The sequence below is a fragment of the Vigna unguiculata genome, chromosome 8, assembly GCF_004118075.2.
Source record: "Vigna unguiculata cultivar IT97K-499-35 chromosome 8, ASM411807v1, whole genome shotgun sequence".
NCBI classification, from domain to species: domain Eukaryota; kingdom Viridiplantae; phylum Streptophyta; class Magnoliopsida; order Fabales; family Fabaceae; genus Vigna; species Vigna unguiculata.
The window spans coordinates 35683308-35706246 of record NC_040286.1 but is presented as its reverse complement, the minus strand read 5'-3'; the positions used below and the strand labels follow the sequence as shown (position 1 = coordinate 35706246).

Here is a 22939-nt window from a genome sequence, read left to right as displayed (position 1 = left end):
TTGGGCACATCAATCAATTCCCACGTTTGATTTTTTTCAATTGCCTCCATTTCGTTTACCATTGCATCTATCCACTTTTTGCTTTTTAATCGCTTCTTCAAATGTCACTGATCAATTTTAGTCACTCACATTGCACTTGTAACTGATAAGCTTTCTCTTTCTTCATACTCTGACATCCACACTGGTTTTCTTTCAACTGGAATCTCAAGTCCTGGGATATGAGATTCATTTGTCTCCGATGATATCACTTTTCCTGAAAGTGTTCTCCTTTGGCCGCTTTCTCCTCCTTGCCTTCTGTTTCTAAGAAAATCAAGACGCTTTTGTTTGGACATGATGATGAAACTATTAGTGGGGTGAACAAAAGAATAAGAGAAAACAAAGGTTGCAGGAAGTAATGGCCAAAAACTTGTATTAAGTAGAAACTTAATTGTTATAAAGATTAAATGGGCTTCTAATCTATAACAATATAAGAAAAACAATGTCCACTAAAATGACCAACCACTCTTATTTATCATTTTGACACCTGTCTGTTTCATTTTAAGTTTTTCGTTTTTTTTTTCCGAAATAAATGTGTAAACCTTTTTCTCTTATTCTTTGATGCTTTAATAGTGTGTAAAATTCTTTGAAAACTTTTTTGTTAATTATAAATTTAAACTTTCTCCAATGCAATCTTACACTTTCCAAACAAGACAGAAATGGAATAAAATGTGTAATTAATTTAAATGACTTGCTCTTTTCTATATGAGCCATGAAACCTACAGTCAAAAGAATAAATTATCATCAGATAAAATACTTCATTTAAAGAAAAAACATTAAATTTAATAAATTTAAATTGTTTTATCCAGCAAAACATTGAAGAAAAAAATAATTTAAAATAAAACCATCTAAGGATCATTGTATTTGAATATCCACATAAAATTTCCTGTCCTTACATAAGATAAATCCATTCCGTTCTATGTTTAACATAAGAATCATCAAATTTATAAGATTCATGCTTGCAAGAGGCCAACCAGTTTCACTATAAATATAATGACAAGAAATTTACAAGTTTACAGCTAAAAAGAGAAATTATGTACAACATTTCAGAAACAAGCAGAACGACGACATACAAGCCAAGTTGAAGGCTCTCAAAAATATTGAATCAATTGGCTCGGAAATCCTATTTCAATTCATGTCAAAACTGCTGATAAAATTTTTACTTGTTATATACATCAAATAGCAATTTCTGTTGATCTTTACCCAGCCCAGAGAACCACTTCCTCAGAGTTTCAGCGTTGTCACAAACAGATTTAGAATAAGCTGAAAGATTGATGTTGGCATGAAAAAGGGTTTCAAAATCAAGAGGAAGAAGGCCAAACAGAGCACTGGCAGTGGCAAATTGAAGAGAAAGGTCTGCTTTCATGGAAGAGGCGCGACAAAAATAAGTAAACAAATAACATCTCAAGTTCTTAACACCTTCATCTTCAAATCCACCAACATCAACTCCAGTCCTGAAATTTATAACATTTATCACTTTGTTAAAACACAAACAATAATTATGTGAAAGCACCCTTCTTTGTTAAAGCAAATACGATCAAATAATATTTTAATGTTCAATATCAAGAGAAATCAATTAATTTGTAGCTTAAAGCCTAACATTGTGTATGGACAAGGGATTTTTAAAATTTCAAGAAATTGAAATGCATGCCAATTGAATTCCTTCTGATTGAATTATCTTAGTTTTCTAAATCTTTTGTTTATATAGAGTAATTAAATATCTAGCATTACAATTTCTTTTATTTGGATAAAGTAATTAAAATTTTCTTTTAAGATAAAATTCCATTCAAAAATACTCTCTAAAAATTCCTAAATTTCAATTTTATTTTAATTTCCTATATTACTCCAATGAAATAACAGATTTTACTCCAATGAATTTTAAATTCACCAAATAATGTACATTTACTCTCTTAAATTACTTCATCCAAAACACAATAAGCTGATACCCAGAAAGTGGGATTTAGTGTTCAACAATAAAAAATCATTATTTCGTTTAGACAACTCTAAATTATCTTATTTGTAAGAGGCTCTGTTTAACTTGATAAGCCATGCATATATCCTCTCAATTTCTCACTCTTATGAAACATACATATATCCTCTATTCATACAAAATATGTATCACATTATGCATGAATGATTAGTCACAATAATAATATCAGAGCAAAATTGATCAATTTACCTTCCAAGCTGACCTAGAAGAACAATTATACGAATAGCGAAGTTCTCATCTACACATGAGTCGAGTATATTCAGCAACTGAGGAACAAGTTTCATGTCAGCCCAGTGCCAGCTCTGTATTAGGAAAAGAAACATGAAATCAGGGGGATTGATAATGATGAAATCACCTAAATAATAATATGAGAAGTCGAGAACAGTATAGCTCTCCACCACGCAAAAAATTAGGCCTTGGCAACAAGTCACTTATTTCAGCAAATGATAGTGAATAACATGAGTTACATCACATTCATGAAACATTTTCATGGTCAATTTCACATTGTATAATTCTATTAATTTCAGTATGGCATCAATTCTAAAAGAAGAGATTGTCACTAATTTCAGGAAGGTGAATTTCTCCATAAATTTAGAACTTGATGAAAAAGAATTTATAGATCAAGGGTCAATAATGAGAATAATACCATTTTATTTGCTACCAATTCCACCAGTGAAAGAACATCACTCAGGCAACAACAGTCGACAGTTTTAAGGGTATCAGGTTGAGGTGCAGAAATCAGGCATTTTTCCGAACAGGGCTTGTCAATTGCACATTGAACCGACATGAATCTAGATTCGGACGAATGTACTCGTTTTATCTCTTCCAAGAGCAAGCTTGCAACTGCATCAATGGATTCGGCACCTTCCAAGAATGGGCATTTAGCATCCATACACAATTCAGCATGCAGCTGATTTATTGAAGGAAGACAGGCAGTAGCAACAGATAGGCTCCCATCCTCAAGAAACATAATTAGAGACTTCAAAACAGTCACCATTAAACCAAAATTATTTTTGTTAAAAACCTTCTCTCCACCCAGATAAGAAAAAATATGGAGAATGGTCAACACCATCAGAGAATCCAACTTGCCCGATCGAAGAATATGATAAGAAGCATCACAGATAAATCCAACATAATCAGTTGCAGCACATACTGATGATAATATAATACTTGCTGCCACCAATTGTTCACTTGAAGCTGCATCAGATGATACCTCCTCATTAACACAACTCAGAAAATCAGTGGTTCTCAAATCAGAAGACAGAGTTTCAGCATCTACTCTATTGTTTACTATAACTTTTCCCTCTATAAGAAAATCTTCAATGAGGTGAAGCAGCTCATACAAAGAATAATTCTCTACAAATAGGATTCTTGTCTCTGCATCATTCATAACTGAGGAAAAAGACGTGAACTTCGTCAAATTAAATTCAAGTTTAATGAAGCGCAAATAACATGATATTAATTAATATATTAAAAGATTATTTTAATGTTGATCATAAAATAGATTAGAAAACCTGTGTAAATATGTTCAGAATATGATCGCAAGCACTGGACTGATTTCCCATCCCAGAGTCTCCCAAATGTCTTTGTTGTCGTTGTGGAAAAATTGAACAGCATAAGTGTTAACAGCACTGAAACCCTCTCCCTGAGAAATTAAAAAGTAATAATAAAATTAATATCAACACAACCATTTGTCTACAGTTAAATACTATCATGAACTGATTTTTTTGTCTCAACAAGGAAAGCAAAATAGTGAAACAAAAACTATAGAAGGTGTTCAACAGCATTGACCTCATACTATCAAAAAGAGAACGAGACACTTACTTCTGTGAGAGCTTTTCTTCCATTTTAAGTGCAGTTAATATGTTACTAACCGCCCAGCCTGTTTGAGTAGACAAATTGCACTGAGCTATACAATTTTTTGTAGCAGTAAGTATCCTTGATATGATATTATTGTCCATAACATTTGAAAAGACAACACAAAATTCAGGAAGCTTATTGTTTAAAGATCCAATTCCATCCTCCACCGGAAAAGCAGTCCTTGAATTTTCTGTGGTGAGCACATGTGAATTACAAGTAACTCCACAATCATCATATTTTTGTGCACTAGAAATTAATTCAACATTAATTACATCAGAGGAAGGTGAAATGAACAGGTCTGTTCTTGAACTCAACACGTTCTCTGGAAGAGATTTATATTGAGAGGGAATCATCAAATTATCCTCGTCAAATATTTCATGAAATTCAATTTCAGGAAGGGATGGAGACAAGGGAAAATCCATTGCTTTTCTATAGCATTCTTCACTGAAAGCATTTTCTAATTCTAATAATTTCATATAATTTTCATCAGGCACCTTATCAATATTAATTATGGAATCAAAATTATTTGCAACATCACATATTCTTTCCCCACATGCTTGAGTGGTTTCTAAAGTACGTGGAGGAGGGCAGGAAGTGTGTCTACAGACATTTGCATCATCATAGACCTCACTGTTGGTCTCTGCTATTGTTTTTTTCTCATCACTCTTAATCCAAGGTATCATGTCCACTTTTTCCCTTCGAGATTTCTTTCTCTTCTTGTGGGCCCTTTTATTCTCTTCCTGTACATTATTAGGATTCTGAAGCGCTGCTTTTCTTCCTAAGCATTCACCATGTTTTCTATACAACAAACCATGAAAATCAGCGAGTCTCTCAGAAGACAAATTTGCAATATATTCAACTGTATCATGCATTCTTTTTCTCTTCTTGTGGTGCACATCAATAGATTTATCAGATGGGTTGCACATGTTTTGTTTAGTATTAAAGATCTCCTGAGTCAACTGTCCTGAGGCAATAACCGGAAAAATGCTTGCATCCTGTGAGCCCATCAACTGTCCATCAGAAAAAGATTCTGTACTGGAATTTACAGCAGAACTCTGTAACTTTGTTTGGTTGGATCCTCTAACAAGAGACTCCAATTTAAAACCAATACCTGTGATAGATTCGGAGCAATTTCCACCAGGAGTGAGGCGTGGAGTGCTATTCTTCCTCAATGGATCACTTACATCCACCGTTGTGCAGCAAGGCTCCAGAACCTCACTATCAAATTGGCTACGCATCTCAGACAAATTTTGCTTGCCAATTTGTCTAATGACATTTGAATTCTGCTTGTCTAGTATATTTTCATGCTGCAAAAGTGATATCCAACAAAGATAAAAATAGTTAAGACGGGCATATACAAAAGAAGAAATAGAGTAAAAAAGGGAGCCGACAAAAGAAATTTAAAACAAATACCTAATTATATGAATTCAGACATGTAACCAAGTACCATCCATAACAACTACACAACTATTATCGCTTATATAATATAACAACTCAAATAATTATGTATACTGAAAACCCCCATTTCCCAAAGTTAACCAGTCTGTTAGTGCTACTGTTATATGATCATAAAATCAAAGATTGCAAAATTTAGGGGACAACCAACCAATAAGTTCATAACCAATTGTCCATAACATAAGTAGTCCCACACTTTAATCTGCATATGAGAGTATCCAGTATGAGATCATTGGCTTCAAAAGTGTGCATGATTTCAACCAGTAGATGAGATAAAAATTTGGCAGAAAACAAAAATACTCAAACATTATACATAACCGTAAACAGTTTGTCACTGAAACCAACCTTTGTTTGTTCGCGCCTAGATCCAGCAACAGGTGAAAAGGATGCATCAAGCATATCAACACGATGTAGAAATTGAATGAAATCAATCTTTAGACGGCCTAATTCATTCCGTAAAATGTCATACCGACTTGCTTCTAACTTGTATTTTTGCTTGGTATGCTTTGCTCGTAGCATTTCAAGCTTTAGTTTGTTTTTCAAAAGCTTCATTTTTGTACTTTCAGCTTTAACCTTGTGAGTAGCCATTTCAACAGGCTTTGTCAAGGATGAGAGTTCATGGATCTTCTGTTTGAAATCCTCAATTGTCTTCTTATTCTCTTCTAACTGCTGAGACATCTGATCAGCAAGACATTTCTCTTTCATGAACTTGTTCCAGTTATCCTCAGCAAGTGCCTTCTGCTCCTCCAGTTTAACCATCTCTGCATCTGCACGCCTTTTTTCCTCGTCAACCTTTTGTTTTTCTACCTCTAATATTTCATTTGCTCTTGCCAATGCTGAATCAGCCTTTCTTTTTTCTGCTAATAGTTTGCTCTTATCAGCTTCAAACTTTTTGGTTGCCTCTTTAAACATAGATATCTCAGACACCAACTTTGTTTTTGCGTCATTAACCTGTTTCTCCAATTGTCCAATTTGAGTCCTATACTTCTCCGCCTCAACTCGGGCAATCTCCCCCTTTTCAGCAGCCTTCTTCTTTACTTCTTCTAGTAACTTGCAAGCTGCAGAAGCTTTCTTCTTATCAGAATCAGCCCTTCTCTTCTTCTCCTCTACAAGCTCCTTCAATCTACAGATTTCCTTTTCCATTTCAGCAGTCTTATTTTTCTCTTCTCCAAGTAGCTTGCAAACTTCATTGTCTTTCTTCCTTTCAAAATCATCCCTTCTCTTCTCTGCCTCCATAAACTCCTTCAATTTACCTATTTCCTTTTCCTTTTCAGCAACCTTATTCCTTTCTTCTCCAAGCATCTTGCAAAGTTCATTGTCTTTCTTCCTCGCAGAATCATCCTTTCTCTTCTCTGCCTCGATAAACTCCTTCAATCCACTAATCTCCTTTTCCTTTTCAGCAACCTTATTCTTCTCTTCTCCAAGTAAGTTGCAAACTTCATTGACTTTCTTCCTCTCAGAATCAGCCCTTCTCTCCTTCTCCTCTACAAGCTCCTTCAATCTACAGATTTCCTTTTCCATTTCAGCAATCTTATTTTTCTCTTCTCCAAGTAGCTTGCAAACTTCATTGTCTTTCTTCCTTTCAGAATCGTCCCTTCTCTTCTCTACCTCGATAAACTCCTTCAATTTACCTATTTCCTTTTCCTTTTCAGCAACCTTATTCCTTTCTTCTCCAAGCATCTTGCAAAGTTCATTGTCTTGCTTCCTCGCAGAATCATCCTTTCTCTTCTCTGCCTCAATAAACTCCTTCAATCCACTAATCTCCTTTTCCTTTTCAGCAACCTTATTCTTCTCTTCTTCAAGTAAGTTGCAAACTTCATTGACTTTCTTCCTCTCAGAATCATCCCTTCTCTTCTCTGCCTCAATAAACTCCTTCAATCTACCTATTTCCTTTTCGTTTTCAGCAACCTTATTTGTTTTTTCTTCAAGTAACTTGGAAAGTTCATTTAATTTCTTCCTCTCAGACTCATCCCTTCTCTTCTCTGCCTCGATAAACTCCTTAAATCTACTAATCTCCTTTTCCTTTTCAGAAACCTTATTCTTCTCTTCAGCAGCTTTCTTACTCTCAGAATCAGCCCTTCTCTTCTCCACATCTAAAAGCCCTTTCAACCTACCGATTTCCTTGTCCTTTTCAGCAGCCTTATTCTTTTCATCTTCCAGCAATTTGCAAGCTTCGGCAGCTTTCTTCTTCTCCGAATCAGCCCTTCGCTTTTCCTCCTCTAGCAGCTCCTTCAATCTACCAATTTCCTTTTCCCTATCAGTTTGTAAGATCCCGCTCTCATCCCCACGGCCACTGCACCCCTGCTGTGTTGTGGGAGTATCAATCTGAGGCTCAAAACTGGAAGTTTCACTCCCTAAGGGTACCTTAGCAGGAGTAAATTCCCCCAATTTATCCTCTCTTTCCACTTTGACCCCACATGCTGCAGAGAATAACATCACATCACATTAATACCATATTCAACATTCACTCAAACAAACTAAGCCAATTGCTTATGCATACTAAGCCAATAATAACCAGATAATGCCTGATACCCCAAATCTTAGAAATTTAAAATATTAGTTACCATTGGTACTGCGGGACTGGATTTCCTTTTGCAGAATCTCGACGGCTTGTCGCAGAGCCTTACGCGCTTCTACCCCCTTCAAGTATTTCTCCTTCAACTGCGTATAAAGAGGGAAAGAAAACGTATGGTTAAAATCGAAAGTGTAGCGCTAAAAATTGGACATGCGTTAAAGGAAGAGGTACTACCTTGTAACAACAGGGATTTGTGCAACCAGATTTCAGCGTCTCATCTCGATTCATTGACAATGTCATATTCGCAATGCAGTGAAATGCAATGAACCACGTTAAGAGTCGGTGACGGCGGTGACGGTTGTGACGGTGGTGAAGTAAACCCTAAACCCCATAGCCGAGAGTGTTATACTGCTTCAATATTGAATCTGCAGAGTTGAACTATTCACCCTTATTAATGTGAATTTTTGGGTTTCAATTAAAAATACAAGAAAAAACAAAAAAACAGAGAAATTTACGTTTAAATTTAAATCTTAATAAAGAAAAACAAAAATATTCATTCAGTTTGGGCATTGAACAAAAAATGAATAAAAAAAGCATGTTCAAGAAAATAAATTACAAAATCGATAATTTTAATTCTTCTTTTCTGTTGAACAGGTCTTACTATTTTGTAAGTCTAATAAAATGTGTTTAATATGTTGATTTTAATTTATTTTTTAAAATGTTATCATAATATTAATTTTTGTCATCTATAGAAATTCAACTCACGACTGATCATAAATATCTTTATAATAACTCACTTTATTTTTTTTCAATTAAGTGAATTATTGTCTAATTAATAAATTAGATATTTAAAATTTATCCAATGAAATGGTTGTGACTAAATAAAAAATCATATTTATAATACGATAACAACGAAATTATATTCTTTGTTTGATACTTGTATTGATTATAATGATTAAAAGTTGTGAAAGTTACACCAAATATGATGCATTTGAATAAAATATTAATCGTGCAATTTTGCAGGAAAGGTGAAAAAGAAATATCAAATTTAAACTGAAATAAAATTAAATAATTTTGGGGGATGGAAGATGGTTAAAAAGGAACATTTAAATTCAGAATAGCTTTTATAATTAATTTACTAGAGGATGATTTTTTTTTTTGAGTATGATGTTATGTATATAAAGTAAAATTAAGTATATGATAAGTCATTTCATCTAAATTGTAATTGAAATTGGTAAATAAAAATTTGGTAAAAGATTTCTTATCATTTTTTTGATAATTTTATTTTATATTAATAAATAATTTATCAAAATGAAAAACTTGAATGGTTATTCATATAATACACATGATTCTATGTTTTGTTGGATCTTAGGTTGAGAAGTTTGTGTCGTGAGAGATTCATGTGTAAGCAACCATTGAAGACGAAGGTGTTGCTGTCACTGTCACTGTCACCATTCTCCAACAGCACTCGCTTCTTCTCTTCTGCGGCTTCTTCAACTGCAACCATCACAATCATACCTTCAATCTTGAAACAATGCAACTCCTTAACCCACGCCAAAGTGTGGCATCAGCAGAGCATCGTGCAGGGTCTTCTGCATTTGGTGACGGACCTAATCGGAGCATACATGGCCTGCAATTCCCCTGCCGCCGCCATTCAGCTTCTACAGCGCCTCCCTCCGTCGCCGTCTTCCGTTTTCTGGTGGAACCAACTCATAAGGCGCGCCCTTCATCTCGGAACCCCTCGCCAAGTTTTCGCTCTTTTCCGTCGGATGAAGTCACTGGGGTGGACCCCTGACCACTATACCTTCCCTTTTGTCTTCAAAGCTTGTCCCTTTCTCTCCCTCGGTGCTTCCCTCCATGCTACCGTCGCACGATCTGGCTTTGCCTCCAATGTGTTCGTTTGCAATGCGCTGGTCTCAATGTATGGCAAGTGCGGCGCCGTCACCCACGCACAGCACGTGTTCGATGATTTGTGTCAGCGGGGTGTTCAGGACTTGGTGTCGTGGAATTCTATTGTGTCTGCTTATATGGGGGCGTCCGATTCAAAGACTTCACTTTTGTTGTTTCGTAAAATGACTAGACTGAATTTGATGTCCCCAGACGTGATCAGCCTCGTTAACGTACTTCCTGCTTGTGCTTCCCTGGCTGCCTTGCTGCATGGTAGAGAGGTTCATGGGTTTGCTATCAGAAGCGGGTTGGTGGATGATGTTTTTGTGGGAAATGCTGTGGTTGATATGTATGCTAAGTGTGGGGAGGTGGAGGAGGCCAATAAGGTTTTCCAGAGGATGGTGTTTAAAGATGTTGTTTCTTGGAACGCCATGGTGACTGGGTATTCTCAAGCTGGCAGATTGGAACATGCTCTTTCTTTGTTTGAGAGGATGCGGGAGGAAGACATTGAGCTAGATGTTGTGACATGGACGGCTGTTATCACAGGTTATGCTCAGCGAGGACAGGGTTGTGAAGCTTTGGATGTGTTTAGGCAGATGTGCAGTTGTGGTTCTCGTCCGAATGCGGTCACTCTAGTCTCCTTACTTTCAGCTTGTGCCTCTGTTGGGGCATTGCTCCATGGGAAAGAAACTCATTGTTATGCAATCAAATTTATTCTGGGCTTAGATGGACATGATACTGGGGACGATGATTTGAAGGTGTTTAATGGTCTCATTGACATGTATGCTAAATGCCAAAACACAGAGGTGGCTAGAAAAATGTTTGATTCCGTGTCTTCAAAAGATAGAGATGTGGTTACCTGGACTGTGATGATTGGTGGGTATGCCCAACATGGTGATGCCAATCATGCTCTACAGCTTTTCTCCGAGATGTTTTATGAGTATATAAAGCCTAATGATTTCACTTTATCATGTGGCCTTGTGGCCTGTGCTCGTTTGGCAGCATTGAGGTTTGGAAGGCAAATCCATGCTTATGTGTTGCGCAATTGCTGTGGTTCTGTTATGCTGTTTGTGGCTAATTGTCTTATAGACATGTATTCCAAATGTGGAGATGTGGATACCGCTCAGATGGTTTTTGACAACATGGCACATAGAAATGCTGTCTCTTGGACGTCTTTAATGACTGGATACGGCATGCATGGGCGTGGTGATGATGCTGTCCGGGTTTTTGATGAGATGAGGAAAGTGTCTCTAGTGCCTGACGGCATAACCTTTCTTGTTTTGCTTTATGCTTGTAGTCATTCGGGAATGGTGGATCAGGGTATTGATTTCTTTAATAGAATGAGGAAGGAATTTGGGGTAGAACCTGGACCAGAGCATTATGCTTGCATGGTTGATCTCTGGGGTCGCGCTGGTCGGTTAGGAGAAGCTATGAAGCTCATTGATGAAATGCCAATGGAACCAACCCCAGTAGTGTGGGTGGCCTTGCTCAGTGCCTGTCGGTTACATTCAAATGTGGAAGTTGGGGAACTTGCGGCAAAGCGTTTGTCAGAATTGGAATCAGGGAATGATGGATCATACACGTTGCTTTCAAACATATACGCCAATGCCAGTCGCTGGAAAGACGTAGCTAGGATTAGATATATGATGAAACGAAGTGGAATCAAGAAAAGACCTGGTTGCAGCTGGGTGCAAGGAAGGAAAGGCGTTGCAACCTTTTTTGTGGGAGACAGATCTCACTCACAGTCTCAACAGATATATGAAACACTTGCAGACTTGATTCACCGCATTAAAGCCATTGGGTATGTTCCTCAGACAAGTTTTGCTCTCCATGATGTTGATGATGAAGAAAAGGGTGACCTGCTTTTTGAACATAGTGAGAAGTTGGCTCTTGCCTATGCCGTTCTAACGTTACCACCAGCTGCACCCATTCGAATAACCAAGAATTTACGCATCTGTGGTGATTGCCACACTGCCATAACCTACATATCCAAGATTATTGAAAATGAGATCATACTGAGAGATTCAAGTCGCTTCCATCATTTCAGAAACGGATCCTGCTCATGTAAAGGCTACTGGTGACAACGCAATCAACCCACTCCGTTTTAGTTTATGACATTTTTGCTATGAGAGGTAATTATATTATTTTACTACACTAATGAGAAATGTACAATGATCCGTTATGTAATTAGAATGAAACTATTAGAATCAGTCTAACAGTAGAAAATTTAGTAATTTATATGAATTCTTACATTGTAATTTTATCGTCGCCATTACACACAAAAATCTTTGTATTTCGAGCTTCTTTCCAAGATAAATAACATTAGCCTTTGTGATTTGGATTTTTTGTTTAATACAAGATGTCAGGGTTGTGTATTGAGATGGAAAATTTGATGTAAAGTGAAATATAAGAATATTAAAAAAATCAAAGAAACTAATTTTGTTACAAGATGAATTCAAGAAAGATTGATATAAAGAGAGAAATTAAAATATATAAGGATAAATGTAGAAACACAAAATCAGGAGTGATTTCTGTATTGTAAATGCAATCTGTAAGATTTTCATTCCAATAAATATTGCAACTCATTGTCTGGAATTGATAGTGCGTATATTAACGTGAGAAATAATGGATTTTGTGTTTTTACGGAGGCATTGCCTCTTAAACCCGACCAGCTATCATTATATTGTGTTCCATGAAAAGACTTGTCAGGTGAGTTGAAAAACAAAGAAAACACAAGTAAATGGGGAAAATACAAAAATTAAAATAAATACTCAAACTAAAAAACTATGCGTAGTGAGGTAAAAAAGTACTGCATCTTATATTTGACAACTAAAATAAAATCATTGGAAACGTCCTTTATTACAATAATAAATATCAATGAAATTATTTGGCCATAAGAAATATATTAAAAAATTATTGTTTATCGTTTAGAACTCAAGTTGACGAAAACTTCCCGTTGCCCAGTCTGTCATACGATGGAAATGACTCTGGTGCGGCGTGCGTATACAAGAAAATGGAGCACCAACTAAGCTCCCAAATATGGATTGCAAGAACTAAATAAGAGATGATAATTAATACTTGCTATAAGCAACAAACCATTACAGAAACAAAGTCACCTATTATAATTTACAGTCATTTGCTGTTGATCTATATAAAGACCTTGCAAAATCACTATATCTCAACCATTAATGTGAAGTACAAGATTGCTGGACAAATTCATACACAATAAACTTTGTAGCATAGAATTCTACCACCACAATTTTTCAACTAACATTCCTTACACGGGAGAATGTCCTAGTAGTGAAAAGACTCCATTGATGCCATGCCATTTCTAGAACTTCTCAACTCTTGTTGACTCACATAATTATCACAAGAGTTGCCAGAGGTAGAAAGTTTGTGACCTGGGACAGAAGTAGAAGGACCAACACCTTTCCCAATTTGCACTTCTAGTGGAAATAGTATTTTATGTGCCACACATTGTTCACAACCCCTGCAAAATTATCAAATGTAAATGCTACTGTGCAGAATCAGGAATCAGATAAATCTAAATTGAAGTATTAAACTTTTTAGTCAGGAATCAACTCATTCATTGGCTAAATGTTGATCGAAGTGAAAACATTTCAGTAACAATTTATGCAATTTTCGTTTGCTATAAACAATGTCAAACGTCATACGGATAAGGATCTTCAGGAAGAGTAGAAGAGCCAGAGAGGATAATTTGTATAAAGAAACCTATGCCCTGCTGCCAATGCTACTCCTCCAATTAATGCTTTGCATGATATAAAGAAAGATCACAGATTTGAGTAAGTCGAATATGCAAGACCATCATCAGAGCAGTGTTTCTTTACCAGTAACTATGTGCAACAGCATAAAGTGGACGTAAAAATGTAGATACAGGGACCATCAACATTTTATATTGAAAACTTCACATCAACGAACCTTGAAATATGTGCAAATTTCCATTCATTATCATGAACATCTCTGGCTATTAGTTCTCGAGCAGGAGGCTGCTGTGAGTAATCCTGAGAAACAAATTAAAGAAACATATAACAGACAATATCACTAAGTTAATATGACTTACATAAGGAGGGGAAGACTTTTTCAGAAGCTCTTCGAGGAAAATGCTTTGCATGAGTATCGGTTGGTTGTTTGCCGGGATTGCTCAATTCGGCATGCAGAAACCTTTTGCTCTTGCTACAAAATCAATAATGTCAACATATGCTACAAAAATTAAAAATAAAAATAGATCAAGGTGGCAAATAATAGAAAAGTACAGGACTTAGAGGTTGCAGTCACTTGCACATATACTTCTGCTTCAGCATTAAGATGCATGATTTAAAGGTTCGGAGTGCAAGTCCATAAAAATGTTCCAGATGTAGATTTAATCTGAAGTTCTGAACTATTTATTTTATCCACTGCCACTTATTCAAGCAAACAGATAAGTTGCCGTGGTAAGTTAGAGTAATTAGGAATATGTGCATCTACTTCCCTGTTGGTTGAAGCGGCAACCTGCAAAATCAACATCTACATTTGTCAAATGATTAAAAAAACAAATATAAATGAAATACACGAGAAGCAATCAGTTATTTGGAAATTTTAAATGCAACAATAGTTTAGAAAAGACAACTATTAGGCTGGAATCCCCTCCTCCTCCGCGGGGGAAAAAATATAAACTAAAACTAATCATGAGATGATACACCAGAGTTCTGTCTGTTTGTCACGTTAACTTTTAGCATAGCAACTATACTGGAAGCTCTAAATACCTTTGCAAGTTAGAACTGAGCAGAGGGTCATGAATGATTACTTCCCAAAGATATTATCCATGGGCAGAGTCATGAATGATTACTTTCAAAAGATATTATCTTCAAATCAACAGCTGGTCACCTGGCCCCTTGATGAAGAGAATTCGCAGTTTTGAGTCTTTTCTTGGGTATCTTTTTATCTCTAATACCATCATAGAGTAGTTCGTAAGTGTGATAAGTTATGTGACCCTTTTTCAACAAATCTTCTACAAGAATCTTAGGCGCCGCTACCACCTTTTTATCAGCTTCAAAAATTGTATTTACAGTATTTGGAATGATGCCCTTTTGTAACATACAGTGGATGATACTAACTGCTTCTGGAACCTTGTCCTCTGCACACAGACAATTTAAAACCCGTCCAAATGTTGTCAATGACGGTATAAACCCCTTTTCAATATTTTCCAAAAGAAAATTGTATCCTAGAGAAATATTTCCCATTTTGCAAAAGCCATCTATGATAACCCGATAGGTATAGTTGTCTGGGTCACAGCCATTGCCCTTCATCTTAGAGAAGAGCTTCATGGCCATATTCATGTTGAGTTGTTCAGAAAATGCACTGACTATGATGTTATATGTTGCTGTTGTATGGCAAACATCGTATTGTTTCTCCATCCTTCTAAATAACCTGTAAGCACCATCTAGATCCCCAATCTTACAGAACCCAGTGATCAATGTGCCAAAACTAACAACATCAGGTTTCAAACCCTTGCTTTTCATTTCCCCAAGCAAATCTACAGCTTCAAATACTTTCTTAGCTTTACAAAGGCTCTCTACAATAATGTTATACGTAACTATGTTAGGAGCACATCCCTTCTCCTCCATAGCTTTGAAAATCTCCATTACTTCTTCAGATTTTCCAGCCTTGCAAAGCCCATTCAGCAAAGTGTTGTATGTGATAACATCGGGAGTCATGCCCAGACTCCACATTCTATTTACTACCTCAGTTGCATTGTCTAACTTCATCTGTTTACAATAGCCATCGATCAAAGTATTATAGGTAAATATGTCCGGGAGGCACCCTTTGGCAATAGCATCATCTACAAGATGATTAGCATCAGACACACAACCCATCTTGCACAAGCCATTTATAACTAAATTATAAGTCCATATATTGGGTTGACAACCATTTTCCGACATCTCATTCATCAATTGCAAAGCTGGCAAAATAAGACCCTGCTGAGACAACCCTTTAATCAAGGTATTGTAAACAACAACGCTCGGCCTCAAACCTTTTCCCAGTCCATCCTTAAAGACCGCCATGGCTTGATCAGGATCATCGTCCCGGCAAAACCCATTAATTAGGGAACAATAAGTAAACTCATCAGGTTTAAAACCCCTAAAAATTGCATCCTTCAGTACCCTATTCGCACATTGCACCATCCCCTTCTTGCAGTACCCATCAATAATACTATTATAAGTAAAAGCATCAGGCTCAAATCCATCATTCACCATTTTCCGCAAGTAACCCTCTGCCTCCACAACCCACGAATTCCTACACAGACCACATATCAATATATTATAAGTGACGACATCAAGACTCAATCCCTCCCTCAACACACTATCCAACAACCTAACAGCACGGTCAACAGCCCCTTCCCTACAAAGCCCTTGAACAAAAATATTAAAGGTGAACAAATTAGGACAAACTCCCCTCTTCAAAGCCTTGCCGAGAAGCTGCTCACTTTCAGAAACAAGACCCTTTTTACAAAGCACATGCAAAAGCTTATTAAACGTGACAACATCGGGACACAAACACCGCGCAAGCATTTCATCAAACAGAACACGCGCATGAGCATGGTCACCAGAATCATACAGCCCAGCAACGACAGTGCAGTAGGCGACAGCATTGGAATCACACCCAAGTTCAGGCATGTTACGAAGGAGTCTGAGAGCAGCGTGAGGCCTGGAAGTTCTGCAGAAGGACTTGATCCTTACGGTGTAGGTGTACACATCAGATTCCACCCCTCTGTCCCTCATCCTCATGTACACTTTGTGGGCTTGCTCATGGTAACCGTACTCCACCAGAATGTTCATGATGGCGTTGTAGGAGTGAACGGAGGGGTCGCAGTTGTAGAAGTCCATGCGTTCGAAGGTGTCCACTGCTTCCTGAACCTTCCCCTTCCTACCGTAGTTTTTCATGGCCTCGATGTACGCGCCTTCCAGAAGCGCGTTGTTGACGCACTCTCTCATTTCCGAAAGCACCTTCTCCATCTTCTCGAACTCGCCGTGATGGCCCAGCTTCTGTACCATGCACTTGTACGTTAGCAGCGTGTGCTTGAAGCCAGACTCCTTTTTCGCCGAGTTGAACATTTCCAGCGCTTTCAGAGGGTCCTTTTGGGCTTTCACCACCGCCGCAACGTGCTTCGGAAGCAGTGCACGATTCATCTCAAAATCAAGAAGAAGAAGAAGAAGAAGGGTGCTTCTCACATGGATTCAGGATAATCGATGTTTTCAATGTCTATACAGAGAGAGGGTTTGGTTCTACCATTAAAAGTGGAAAAACTTTATGCCTCTTTGGTTTTCTGTCTATTCTGGCTTTGGCTGTGAGAATGGTACGAGAAAGATGATGAATAAAATATATGGTTTTTAATTGTAAAATAAAAATAATTAATTAAGTTAAAATAAACTTTTGATTAGAGTCAAATCTACTCATAATTAAATTTTTATAGATAAAATAATTAAGTGCCAGTATTAAAATTACTATTATTACTCTTGAATTATTTTCTAAGTGCTTAAATAGGCTTTAAAGTTTCAGTTTAAAAAACTAAGAAATAAGAAGATATTACATTAAAAGAGGAAAAAGTAAAAAAAAAAACGATAAAAAAGTTTATAATTATTTTGTTCCATGTGATAAAATAAAAAAATAAATTAATTGAATAATATAATAAGTTATAAAAATACCTTTTATTAAAATTTAACATATATAAGTTTGAATTAAAATTGAAATATGTTTGATTCTAAAGTAATTACTTTATAAAATTAAAAAAATATTATTAAAGTTTAATTTTAATTTCTTTAAATAATTAATTATAAAGCACGTAACAGAATTTCACATATCAATTTTAAAAAGGTTAAAGTATAATAAAATATTTGTAAACAGAAATGAAAACTTTGATCGATACAAAAGTAAAATAATTTTTTTTACCTAATTACAATCTAATAATAATATATTTACAGGCAATACTTGACAACTTTCATTGTAAATAACTAAAATGAAATAATGACCATAAAGACATTTAATTTTTATTTCCAATTTTAGATAAGGATTAAAAACAAGTATTATATGTGTATTGTGATATATTTATTCATATTTCTTACTTTTTTTTATTACTTAGATCAATGAAATTGACATACTTACCTTTTTATACATTTTAAAAATTGGTAGATATACATTAATTTTGTACTCATATTCAATTAAATATTATGTAAATTATGTTTTTCTTTTTAATAAAGTTCAAGTTGTTTTTAAACATTACTTATAATGGACTTAAATATACTCCAATTGGAGGGTAGATTACTTTATATTTATCTGTCTAGTGTATAGTTCCCATTTTCCTTTTTCAATTTTTTTTTAAATTGGTAGGTGGAAAAATATTTGTCCATGATTCGTAATTAATTATTTACATAAATTAAATTTCAATTGTTAAATAATTTTTTAATATTACTTTTAATTTTATTAAGAAAAATACTCCATAATTAATTATCTTTCAATTTTAATTTATACTTATCCTTATTAAATTTTAATAAGTGTATTTTACTCTTTTGTTCTTTTATTCAACTAATTTAATTTTTTTATTATCACATTAATCAAGTTAACCAACTACAAACTTTTATCTACTTTCTTTCACTTTTGAGTCTCTTCTCCTTAATCTTACTAACCTTACTTTCTACACTTTTTCTCTTCCTCTCTTTCCATTTTCACTCCCTTCTCAAACTAAACAATGTGTAAAATGTTACATCAATCCATATATAAGAAACCTGCAATATGCAACAGAAAATTCTGCCGCCATAACTTTTCATCAAAATTCCTTACAAGGAAGAATGTCCTACTATTGAAAAATCCCCCATTGATGCCATGCTATTTCTGGAACTTCCCAACTCTTCTTGGCTCACATAATTATCGCAGGAATTGCCAGATGTAGAAAGTCTGTGACCACATATTGCTCTCAAACTCCCTGTAAAATTGTCAAATGTAAATGTTTCTGCGCAGAATCAGGAATCAGTTAAGTATATAGCTAGAAGGCACTCCTCTTTAGATTATATATATATATATATATATATATATATATATATATATATATATATATATATATATATATATATATATATATATATATAATTTCTTTGTTGAACATGACATACTTGTTAGGATAAAATTTCTTTGTTGAACATGGCATGCTTGTTTGTAAAGATAAAAGCAATGAGTTCTTTCAAAGAGAAACTAAGATACTGACAGACAAAAGATAAGGAGATACAGAGGAACTCACAGAGTGGTCCTTCTACCGAGCCCTGATGACTGGGTTGATAGCAACTTTTACTTCCTTTATGTCACGGAGCTAACCTTCATCAGTATAAAATCAAACTAATTGTTGATATAATGGTGTGATGTATTGTTACATGGAAGTCTATGTGCTTCATTGTGGAATGTTGTCTTTGTTTTAATCAAAACACCTCACCTTCAACATCTGTTGGTGCTTCATTCTCCTCTGGAAAATCAAATGTCCCAAACTCAAACTTTTGGTAACAGATTATAAGATTTTTCAGCACTCTGACCAAACACCAACCAGTCAGTTGATTTCTTCTTAAGTGAAAGCTTAGTTAAAAATTTCATTTCTTTCAAAAGTCCAACTAAGAGCCTGTGACTGTTCCTTCTACCGCGCCACTTCCCTTGTCCCTATAATTCAAGCTAGTCCATGGGAACAACCAACCACCAACCCTGAAATTCACCCCCACCAGGAAGTGTTCCTACAAGAAAAACACCAATGCTCAAACCAGTTCACTACAACAAGATCTACTAGCCATAGCACAAACTAGAAACAAAAAACACCACTAACCCAAAACCACTGTTAAATCTAAAAGCTAAGTTTCACAATCATATCAATTCAACCAAGTAATCAGAGAAAGGATAAATAAGTTAAATTCGAATAATCAAAGGACAGACAACAAACAGGTCTAGTTTTTTAAAGCAAAAAATATCATATCAATCAATCTGAGGGGAGATAGTTAGACATGTGACAGGGTGTCATGGAAACAATTGGATACTATTGAAAGAATTGCTTGTAATCAGTACACGCACAAGTGTGTCTCTGTTTATAATGAAAAATACATACGATAATAAGAAACACAATCAATAATTAATGAGAAATATCTGCTAACATATTTTCCTATTTGATGTAAAAAGCAAATCATATCTTTAACATATACCTCTTAACCAGCGGAGGAACCAGCCAACTATCTCTCTTTCTACTGATACTTCATAAAAAGTGAATGTTTATGCTTCAGCTACAGAAAACTTCGATATGTTTGATGAGATAACTCAAAATAGTCTTTCCCCATTCTGCACTTGTGCAAACTCAAAAATGCTGGACTCCCAATTTCCCATGAGAGTAGAAAATGGACCAAAATTAAGAGACATCAGAATGCCAAAAGACAAATCAAATGAGATCAATACTCGATACAATATGTTGGCTTCAAGAAGAAGAAGCTCCAAATTCTACCATGTAATCCTTAGAAAGTCTTGCTCCCCGTGGTATTTTTTTTACAAAATAGTTTATCAGTATTGACCAAGTGATTTCATTGGGAATGAACCCATTATCTACACCTCTATATAAAAGCAGACACGCCTCATTAAACATATCCTCATGACAGTGTCTACTGATAAGTGTGTTATATGTAATATCATCAGGACAAATTCCTTCACCTTGTAACCTATTAAAAATGTTTAGTGCCTCTTGAACATGACCCATCTTACAAAGACCATTGATCAGGCAGTTATAACTGACTATATTTGGCGTCAAACCACGATGAATCATATCCCGAAGAAATTTAAGAGCATCATTTACTTTTCCAGTTTTACACAAGGCACTGATCAAAATATTGCAAGTTATAATGGTTGGAAAAATTCCTTTCCCAAGCATTTCTTCAAACAATCCCAATCCTTTTTCAACTGACCCAGTTTTACAGAGAACTTTAATAAGGCCATTATACGTAATACTGTCTAGAGGACACCCTCTAAATAGCATTTCATCAACAAGCTTAAATGCTTGTTGAACTGAATCTCTCATAAGAAGAGCACTAATCAACGTATTGTACGTTACTGTGTTAGCAATGACACCCTCCAAGAACATGTCATGATACAAACTCAAGGCCTGTTCCATCTTATCATTCATGCACAGTCCATGTATTAAAGAATTAAATGTATAAATGTCAGGTTTACATCCTTTGGTTGACATTTCGCAAAACAGTTGCAAAGCTTCTTTAATCTTCCCATCCTTTGACAGTGCACAGATCAAGCAATTGTACCCTACTGTAGTCAGACTCAGACCCTTGGCAGACATGCTATTCAAAATTTCAGCCACTTCCTCTAATCTGCCTTGCTTGCAGAAACCATTTATCAATATGGTGTACGTGATCACATTGGGCTCAAAGCCTTTTGCTACCACCTCAGATAAAAATTCAAGGGCCGAAACCAAATACCCTTTCTTGCATAGTCCATCTATCATTATGTTAAACGTGTAAGCATCAGGTTCATAACCCGCAGTTACCATGCTATTGTACAGAACATCCTTGGCTTCTTCAAACCTTCCACTAGAAACATATCCATTGATTAATGTATTATAGAGCACAGTGTTGGGACTGGGAATTTTGTTCAGTAAGGTCCTTGCTTCATCAACTTGCCCCATTCTGCACAACCCATGCATTAAATATCCATAAGTGAGAGCATCGGCGCCGAAACCTCGAAGAAGCATTCGATCAAGCAACTTTGCTGCCTCGTGAATCCGACCAGCCCTGCAAAGGCCACGGATGACATCATTGAAGGTCTGAACATCAGGCTCACAGCACATCAGAAACATGTCCTCCAAAAGCCGCATCGCTTCACTCACTCTATTGTTTTCACAAAGAGCATGAATCAGGGTCTGATAAATGACCGAATTTGGAACACACCCGTGCTTCGCCATGTCCCTGAGAAGCGAGCAAGCCGAATCAACTTCATTAACCACACACAAGGCTTTCATGACCAAACCAAAGGTATGCACGGTGGGAGAAACACCTCTACTCAACATGTCATAAAAAACATTAGGTGCCACCCTAGGACAATTCCCATCAACAAGAATCTGCAACACAACATTATAGGACTTAAAAGTGGGGTCACAGGAATAAACACCCCACATGTCCAACAAAAGCCTAGTTGCCTGGCCAGGCAACCCTGCCTTCCCATAATGCTTCATGATCAAAATAAAGAGTGATTCCTTAAACACAACTCCTTCATCTTTCATTTGCTTCAACAAGTTTTCAACAATTTTGAAGTCCCCAACAGCCCCAAGCTTATCAATTAAGAGATAGTAGGCATCAAAGGTGTGGCAATACCCCTTTTGGGCACCAGCCCTTTGAAACAGCTCCATTGAAGTGGGAATGTCAAGAGGAAGCACCAGCAATTTACAAAGCTGAAAAGGGCTAATTGGGGCGAGTGACCTTCTAAGCTGTTTGAGGTCAAAGGGTTTGAGCAATCTCTCCCATTCTGTCTCAGCATCACTACTCTCACATTCATTATCATTCAAATTGCTGCCCGGGGCAGTTGTGCAAAGTGGGAAAAAAGGGATTTTGAAGCGAATTAGCGTGACCCTACTCACATTGGTTGGGGATTTGAATGTTTTCAACATGAAGGTGAGAGATTGAAGGGAAGAAACTAACCCCAATGGAGCCACCGCGACGTATAACGATTCTGATGATGCAGCGTTTGTTACGAATCACGGTGAGAGAGATACCGAGAGACAGGGTTTAGTTCCACGTTTAGAAGCAGAAAACGTAACCCTCGCGAATTCAAAAGTTTTTTTCTTTTTTTTATCAATTTGTTTTGAAATTTACAATCGATTACATATATTATATTACTCATTTTTTTTAAAATTATTCATATGAACACAAAAACTAAAATTAAATTTAGGCATAAATTATAAAAAGTAAACAAAAAATAATTGATTTAGAAAATCAATTACATAGGTAAAGATAAAAAAATATGTTGATTTAAGATAGTTGACAAAGAAAACTATAGTTAAAATAATTTTATAAAAATAATTATAAATAAAGTAATTTTAAAATTAAAATTAGTTATTTTATTAGAATAGAAAGTAAAATTAATTGATTAATGTATAAGATTGAGATCAAACATGTGATTAT

General features: G+C 35.8%; 3 protein-coding genes across 3 annotated transcripts; 1 reads left to right on the top strand and 2 right to left on the bottom strand.

Moving 5' to 3' along the window:
- Nucleotides 1–958: 958 nt before the first annotated feature.
- LOC114193908 lies at nucleotides 959–8298 on the bottom strand. Its single transcript, XM_028083895.1, has 8 exons — nucleotides 8091–8298; nucleotides 7906–8002; nucleotides 5687–7761; nucleotides 3851–5193; nucleotides 3541–3671; nucleotides 2673–3418; nucleotides 2216–2328; nucleotides 959–1490 (listed from the first exon to the last, which is right to left on the bottom strand). Exons 1-8 carry the CDS (start codon nucleotides 8154–8156, stop codon nucleotides 1196–1198), a joined length of 4866 nt encoding a protein of 1621 aa, XP_027939696.1. The 5' UTR covers nucleotides 8157–8298; the 3' UTR covers nucleotides 959–1195.
- Nucleotides 8299–9233: 935 nt separating this feature from the next.
- Nucleotides 9234–12093, top strand: LOC114193698 (pentatricopeptide repeat-containing protein At5g16860). The gene has a single exon (XM_028083588.1). The coding sequence runs from the start codon at nucleotides 9257–9259 to the stop codon at nucleotides 11822–11824; it is 2568 nt and encodes an 855-aa protein (XP_027939389.1). The 5' UTR covers nucleotides 9234–9256; the 3' UTR covers nucleotides 11825–12093.
- A 694-nt stretch (nucleotides 12094–12787) lies between these two features.
- Nucleotides 12788–22594, bottom strand: LOC114195167. The gene is made up of 7 exons (XM_028085557.1): nucleotides 20239–22594; nucleotides 19421–19510; nucleotides 19222–19279; nucleotides 18579–18747; nucleotides 14507–16979; nucleotides 13683–14252; nucleotides 12788–13233 (listed from the first exon to the last, which is right to left on the bottom strand). Exons 1-5 carry the CDS (start codon nucleotides 22423–22425, stop codon nucleotides 14624–14626), a joined length of 4860 nt encoding a protein of 1619 aa, XP_027941358.1. The 5' UTR covers nucleotides 22426–22594; the 3' UTR covers nucleotides 12788–13233; nucleotides 13683–14252; nucleotides 14507–14623.
- Between the last annotated feature and the right edge of the window lie 345 nt (nucleotides 22595–22939).

Bases quoted from the DNA above. Each gene is read 5' to 3' on its own strand.
- LOC114195167 (XM_028085557.1), bottom strand. From the start codon at position 22,425: ATGTTGAAAACATTCAAATCCCCAACCAATGTGAGTAGGGTCACGCTA. The intron at 18,748-19,221 runs GTGAGGTGTTTT...GATTCTGCGCAG, and splicing joins AGCACCAACAGATGTTGAAG to AAACATTTACATTTGACAAT. The intron at 16,980-18,578 runs GTAAGGAATTTT...TCGATTATCCTG, and splicing joins ATAGTAGGACATTCTTCCTT to AATCCATGTGAGAAGCACCC.
- LOC114193698 (XM_028083588.1), top strand. From the start codon at position 9,257: ATGTGTAAGCAACCATTGAAGACGAAGGTGTTGCTGTCACTGTCACTG.
- LOC114193908 (XM_028083895.1), bottom strand. From the start codon at position 8,156: ATGACATTGTCAATGAATCGAGATGAGACGCTGAAATCTGGTTGCACA. The intron at 8,003-8,090 runs GTAGTACCTCTT...CTTTATACGCAG, and splicing joins CAAATCCCTGTTGTTACAAG to TTGAAGGAGAAATACTTGAA. The intron at 5,194-5,686 runs GTTGGTTTCAGT...TCACTTTTGCAG, and splicing joins CTAGGCGCGAACAAACAAAG to CATGAAAATATACTAGACAA.